The sequence below is a fragment of the Agrilus planipennis genome, unplaced genomic scaffold, assembly GCF_000699045.2.
Source record: "Agrilus planipennis isolate EAB-ADULT unplaced genomic scaffold, Apla_2.0 scaffold221, whole genome shotgun sequence".
Taxonomy (NCBI): Eukaryota; Metazoa; Arthropoda; class Insecta; order Coleoptera; family Buprestidae; genus Agrilus; species Agrilus planipennis.
Genome location: NW_020439479.1, coordinates 527,230 through 534,445, shown reverse-complemented (window position 1 = coordinate 534,445; position 7,216 = coordinate 527,230). Strand labels below are relative to the sequence as shown.

At 32.0% G+C, this 7,216-nt stretch overlaps 1 protein-coding gene and 1 long non-coding RNA gene across 2 annotated transcripts; one reads left to right on the top strand and one right to left on the bottom strand.

The window, feature by feature from the left end:
- Window positions 1-3,363: 3,363 nt before the first annotated feature.
- LOC112905870 lies at window positions 3,364-4,080 on the bottom strand. The gene is made up of 3 exons (XR_003232056.1): window positions 3,819-4,080; window positions 3,638-3,741; window positions 3,364-3,513 (listed from the first exon to the last, which is right to left on the bottom strand). It is a non-coding gene; the product is annotated as an uncharacterized LOC112905870 (long non-coding RNA).
- A 571-nt stretch (window positions 4,081-4,651) lies between these two features.
- Window positions 4,652-6,185, top strand: LOC108738750 (cleavage stimulation factor subunit 2 tau variant). Its single transcript, XM_018472317.2, has 2 exons — window positions 4,652-5,288; window positions 5,381-6,185. The coding sequence occupies exons 1-2, from the start codon at window positions 4,770-4,772 to the stop codon at window positions 6,122-6,124; spliced, it is 1,263 nt and encodes a 420-aa protein (XP_018327819.1). The 5' UTR covers window positions 4,652-4,769; the 3' UTR covers window positions 6,125-6,185.
- The last annotated feature ends 1,031 nt before the right edge of the window (window positions 6,186-7,216 follow it).

Sequence of the window (7,216 nt, the reverse complement as noted above, 5' to 3'; positions counted from 1 at the left end):
ATAACACAATTGCTTAAAATGACTTAAAATAGGAGTGTAATAATCCTATTACAAAAATATATTAATCTTAGCTCTCTATTATATCTATAAAAACAATTTGGAGGGAATATTACTTTTTCGCATATTGTGAATAGTGAATAAATACATGTATGATTTATAAATACCAGTTAAAAGGCATTTTCACGGTTGCGCAAAATATATAGTTTAGCAAAAATACATGTACCACCATGCGTACAAAAGAGCAATCTATTTTGGTTAATGTTTTGAGCACTTGTTTGGCTCATGTTTAGCACATGATTTTTTTATTAATTTAAGCGTTCCTTAATAACTTAAAATTTACCGCCATAAAAAGACGATAAACAGTATAGGTAGTAAAAAAATTAACTGATAAAAAATTATCTTATTAAACTGTCAGCTAAAGATGGTAGACCTGCAGCTCATGAACTGGTAACTATCAATGAAAATAAAAAAAATGGTAGCAAATTCTTACCGGCTAACGTTTTAATACCTTGGCGCATACGACTAAAAAAAAAATGGCATCTCGAATCCAATATGCTTGAGTTTAAAGTAGAAAGAAAAGTAAGTGAAGTAATAACATAGTAGTAGTAATGGTAGAATAACAAACTTTAACAAAAAAGACTAAATACCGAGAAAAAAAGTATTGTTTGCGAATATAACACAAATAAATAGATAACATGACCGCTAATAACTGAAACGAAATAAAACTAGTTTAGTAATTTAATAGTAAACGATTACTAATCATCATTATTATTACTACAGTAATAATAATAATAATATTACGATAAGGATTACGTAGTGCTCATTTGTCTACACTCAAGGCAAGTAATTTTAATCATTATTTCCTTAGCATTAGCTAATTTTATATTTTTTATAGCACCCTTTAGTTACATATATATTATACTTGAGTAAAAATTCTTTCAACGTTCTTGATCATAGCGATTATCAATTGTATGATTCGGTAAGGTAAAATTAAAGAACAAATTATTTGAACGTTATTTATTGCATTGTAGTGTAACGTCTCACATTCAGCCCTCTTTCTAATAACCGAAACTGCTCCATTAAAGTAATTCAAGAATTACAGGAATTACTTAAAAAGCACAACTGTTAATAAACCACACTTAAACTTTTTAAGCAAAAATAACAAAATAAGTTACAATATGTATGGTTTTGTTTTGTTGAAGCTGTTTGAAGATTCATTAATTACCATTACTGATGGTATAGAAAACTTAATTTGTTCTTATCACATACAATAAATTTTAATAAAAGTTGTAGCACTAAACAAGTGACTTATTTTCCACTTATCAGCAAATTTCTCCGACTAAAATAGTAATTATATGAAGATATTAATTATAGTTATAAAAATATACATAAACACACACGCTAATTAATTGTTTACATCTATTTCAGCCTATGGACTTTTGCACATGAGCAGTGCCTGTGTCTACTCTAACTCTGGCGAAATTAGTATAAACGAATGTAATAGTTTATTAATAAAATAGGTCCTTTACAAGTAAAGTTGTTGTAGAAAGTTAAAAGCAGATGGAAATTAAGTGGGTAATATAAAACTAAAATGCAGGCACGAGTAACAAAACGCTGTTCGTTACGACAATTACAACGCCACTGTCTTCAATTGTTGCTCTAAGATGTACTGAGATAAACAGTTTTTACAAAATGCAGCGAGAAGTATTAAGTAGTCAGAGCCGCAGATTAGTTTTAAACGTAATTGAATATTTTCAACATAAAAAGGAAAATACGAGTGAGAACGTTTCGGTAATTAAATGTGCGTCCGATGCACTGCGACTTAGTGAAAGGACCATATCAAGAATAAGAAAAGAAGGAGCCATAGTACGCCCCAGGAATAGAATAGCTACAAAAACTAAGGATTTAACAGAGGAACAAAAGCATCGAATACGAGAAGTAGTTTATGACATGATTGAAAAGAAACAATATATAACTAGAGAAAGTCTACGCCAAGAATTACTTAACAGAGAAATAATGATTATTAGTAAATCAAGTTTAAGTGTGGTATTAAAAAATTTAGGCTTTAATTATATGACTGACAATGGAAGGGGCGTATGGGTAGAAAGAATAAAAAAAGAGGCTACTTAATGTTTAGGAATTGACTTTTTACCATTTTAATCACGTGCTTAAAAAAACACTTCAATTAGAAATATGAATATGTTGTCAAAGACTTGTTAATACTTATAGAATAAATCCACATTACTCTTAATATTTGCTTGTAATTGTGGTTTGACATTAGAAGACTTATGAAATAGTAATGTAGATGCCTTTTCTATACAGTTTTACTTTTTGATGCTTGCAACATTCATGAGAGAATAACATAAATTTATTCATTTGCAATATATTGCTAGATTTTTAACCAAATCAAAACTATTAAATTAAGTATTTGGAAAGTGATTTATTNATTTTGTTGTTCCATTTGAAATCAAATAAATCCTTAGTTGCTCCCACTAATCGGTCGAAAATCAACTGCATAGTGTTGCGAAGTGAAGATGAAAATATCAAATCAGGAACAAAGTCCAGAAAAGACCACACCCATGTAGACGGTTGTTCGAGTAGCGCCAAACTGAACTCATTTGTTGGACAATCTGCAGAAAGGGCAAAAAAATATATTAATTACACTATTAATTAAGGAAGGAACCAAGAACTCCTAAAAATAAGAATCAAAAAGCAAGTAAAATACCTGAATTATGATAAAATGGTGACAACTGTCATTTTACATCAGGACCATAGATCATGACATAAATAAAAGTTAAACAATCACAGATGCACGATGTCAATTTATGATGTTAGCAATAGATACTTAAAGAAATGAAATACCGTAGATACACGTTAAGGTTAATTGTAACTGTGAACAAGATAATTGCTAAGACAAATAACCCATAAGATCAATATACAAATGGCATGCATTCCCACCTTAATTAACTGCAGAAAGTACCTTTTCAAGGTCGAATGAACAAGCAAAATCCAACTACACACTATTTCTTGTTTCAATCATTTCCAAATTGATTTCCAGATGCCTCCCCTTCTCAGGTTCAAAATTATGTTGCAAAGGTAAGACATCAAAAGCATCGGCTCTTTCGGTACCATCAGAATTAGCTGTAATTCCTTCTCACTTGGACAATCTATAGAGACAGACAAGAAAACATGGTTAATTACAACTTTTAAAGCAAGTAAATCAGTAATATTTTAATGAGGCCATGTGGTGTTAAAGTTAGAAGCTAACTTTTGCACTGATGGAAAGGTCAGTTCCACATTTTGCTTCTGCCACTTTTAGTGTTGTCTGATTAAAGTAACAGTAAAAGACAGTTTACTTGCCAGTTCATTCGTCATAAATCCTTCCTTCAGCAATGCCACCCTGTATCCATTCCCAATGGAAAAAAGGCACTTTTGTGCTTTCTGGATCGAATGAACACTGACACAACCAAGGCACTGTAAATTAATGCCATCCAGGGTTTTTTTTTAATGTTCCTGTGAATTAAAATTTTATGAGTATTCAGATATGATTAATTTAGCCTCCTTAGTAAATAACGTGCATGACACAATAGCAAAGTTAATATCAAATAAATATACTAATTATGGCATGTACGCTCACCACAATTAATTAGATCCTCCAAAATTAAACGAACACCACGCCAGACAACTTGCTTTTGCAGTTGCATCAAAATGAACACTCTTCCATTCTTAGTTATCATCAATCTGTTAAAATAAAGAAGAAAAACGAATAAACTAAATTATTAAACAATTAAAACATGAAATACAATGAAAATACGCACCGAAAAGCAAATAAAATTGCAAATTTTAAAAATGGCGACGTAGCGTCGTTTTAAATACAAAATGGCAAGATGAGCGAAATGCACAAAATTCATTAATATTTAATAGGAGTATTCTTCTTCACTTCCACAGAAATATGGCATCTTTTTTAGTACAAGATGGCAAGATAGACAAAATGTATAAAATTCATAGATTCATAATTGTCAATTTATGCCGAGGACATATAGATAAACAGTGAAGAAAAAACTATAGAGCATACATGAAAAAACAAACCGCCAAGGCAACAATAATTTTTTTTAAAGTTTAAATTAAACATCAACATTTCTGTAATTTAAAATTTACAATAAATAAAACATGCTCTTAACGTCTGTTCTTAATATAAATATTCTTTCTCACTTCCATAGAATTTTTAGTCAATGTTCTCAATTGTACTCAATGGCAGAATCAAGAAATGTAATGGCGCTATAAACGCCAATCGAGTCTTTTCAAAAATAATATTGACGTTTCGTAATTCATACAATTCTAACAAGATAGGGGGTAGTTTGATATTCTATATTCTATATTCTATTATAAAATATATATTCTCACCTTGATTAGTATTGTATGTGTTATTTTTAAAATATCTAATATATACAGATAGAAAAGAAACCAATTAATATTCTAAACAATATAAATAGCCTAACTTAAAAATACTGTCAACATCGTAGATGGCATTAATTAAAATAAATAAATGAAACTGAATTACTCAATAAAAGACACCCCGACTAATTTAAAATTAAAGATGGAATAATTTGACAATTCATGACAACGATAATCATAACCATAAAAATTGCAGGTAGGTTATCTATGGAATAAGTATCTATGGCAGCTATCTCGTTAAAGTAATAACAGTAGTTACAATTTTTTGTTTAATTTTGTATTTGAATAAATCAAACAATTGAAATTCTGCAATCATGGATAGCTTAGATGCAAATATAATGGATAAATCCATGCGATCTGTTTTCGTGGGAAATATTCCATACGAAGCAACAGAGGAAAAACTGAAAGATATTTTTGGTGAAGTTGGTCAAGTGCTTTCTTTTAAGCTCGTGTTCGACCGCGAAACAGGAAAACCTAAAGGATATGGATTTTGTGAATACAGAGATCAAGAAACTGCCCTCAGTGCTATGCGTAATTTGAATGGTTATGAAATTGGGGGTCGTAATTTAAGAGTGGACAATGCATGTACAGAAAAATCCCGAATGGAGATGCAAAATCTTCTCAATCAACCTCCAGTTGAAAATCCTTATGGGGAACCAATTCAATCAGAAAAGGCACCCGAAGCAATAAGCAAAGCAGTAGCATCACTACCACCTGAACAAATGTTTGAATTAATGAAACAGATGAAAATATGTATACAAAATAACCCCCAAGAAGCTAGAACAATGCTCTTGCAAAATCCACAGCTAGCTTATGCACTTCTCCAAGCACAGGTATATTCTACGAAAGTTATAAAGATTTTAATATTAAATTAAACAGCTTCAGGCTCTCCCTTTTTGTGCATTAACTGCATAATTTCTTTCAGGTGATAATGAGAATTCTAGACCCTCAAATAGCTTGTAGCATGTTACATCCTACAAATCCAATTCCAGAACCTCTGGTTCCAAACAATAAGCCCATAAGTGGACCGGTGCCGATAAACAGCAACTTTGCTCCTGCCCCACCACAGCCTGTGCAACCACCTATCAGACATGACTTTCCACAAATACCACCCCCTACTACAAATATCTTACCACCTGCTGCAGGTCCTGTTTTCTCCAGTCAAGATGTTGACCTACGATCAATGGATATAAGACCTGCAAGTGATCCTAGACTAACAAATCGAGACCAAGACATGAGAACTTTGCCAGTTCAAATGCCCAATCCTGTACCACCCCCAGCAACACCTGAAATTCGTGATCCCCGAGCAGCAGCACCACCACCAGCTCCAACATTTGTCAATGATCCAAGACAAGCAAGACTGCAAGATCCTAGACAAAAAACTGTCCTGCCTCCGACAACGACTCCTGTTGTTCCCGTTATTACAGGCCCCAGACCTGCACCTGGGCCTACTCCAGTGACTGTAACTCCTTCTATCATACCGCCCAGAACAAATCCGGGTGCATCTCCAAATATTGGACCCAGTGGAGCCTCAGATCAAGAAAAGGCAGCACTTATAATGCAAGTGCTACAATTGTCTGATGAACAAATAGCAATGCTCCCGCCTGAACAACGAAACAGTATTTTGGTTTTGAAAGAACAAATTGCTAAAAGTACCCAAACACGTTAAATTAAATTAACATCAAATGTTATGGTGTATCTTTCTCATAATAAATTATCTGAATTATTCAGTGTTGTCCTTTCTTTTAACAATTACTGTTGAAGGTATCCTCAAACTAGTAACTTCATATCAATGGTTTTACAGTGACCTTTCTAGTATATTTATATTACATTATGTAATCAACTAAATCATACATAACAATCCTACAAAAACTTGAAAGAAATAACTTCAACTTTATATAATTAAGCATGCGAATTATCTTTGTTATAAATCTAAAAATATATGATGTTTTAGCACAATCACTTTACAACTTGTTCTTCCGTATAGAAAGAACAAATAAATGTTAGTTTTCACGCTCGATTCGTAAGACTTCAATTGTTTTCCTAAATTTAAGTCATAAATAAATAAGTCTTGTGTTTTAGGGCAAACAAACAAGTAATTTGTAATCATGTTCTTAAAACGTTTGACAGTTTTAAACAAAAAAAAATTAAATTATTGAACCCTTTAGATTACTGAAAATCACAATTTTAATGAACCTTTTAAAACGTATACATCGTAAAAAAAACGCCTAAATGTTAACAGACAATCCAATAAATTACTTACTTTTTGCAGATGTCTGCAACTGCATTTTCTTTGGTCTCTTTTTTCGTTTCATCTTCTTCAATTCGGCTGTTTCTTCCTCTAAGACAGAGTCCTTTAACTCTCCAAGTGCTTGTTTGTACTGATCTGCTAGTTCTTCCAGTTTTTCTTCATTAATGACCACCTAAAATAATATCAGTTAAGAAGAATATCATATAGTACAAAAAACTCGAACTTACTTCCTCCAAATTATTCTTTTCCGCTTGTGAAAGAGCAGCTTTAAATTTTGATAGCTGATTTTCTTGTAACAATGTCACTGCTAAACCAGACCGACCAGCTCTTGCTGTACGACCCACCCTATGTATATATGTTTTAATGAATTTGGGAGCTCCGTATGATATAACACACTCTGTGCCAGGAAGATCAATTCCTCGCGCCAATCTGTCAGTGCATACCAAACTGAAATCACAAATGAAATAATTGTTTTTTTACAATAATCAATTTTTTAATCGCTTAAAACCG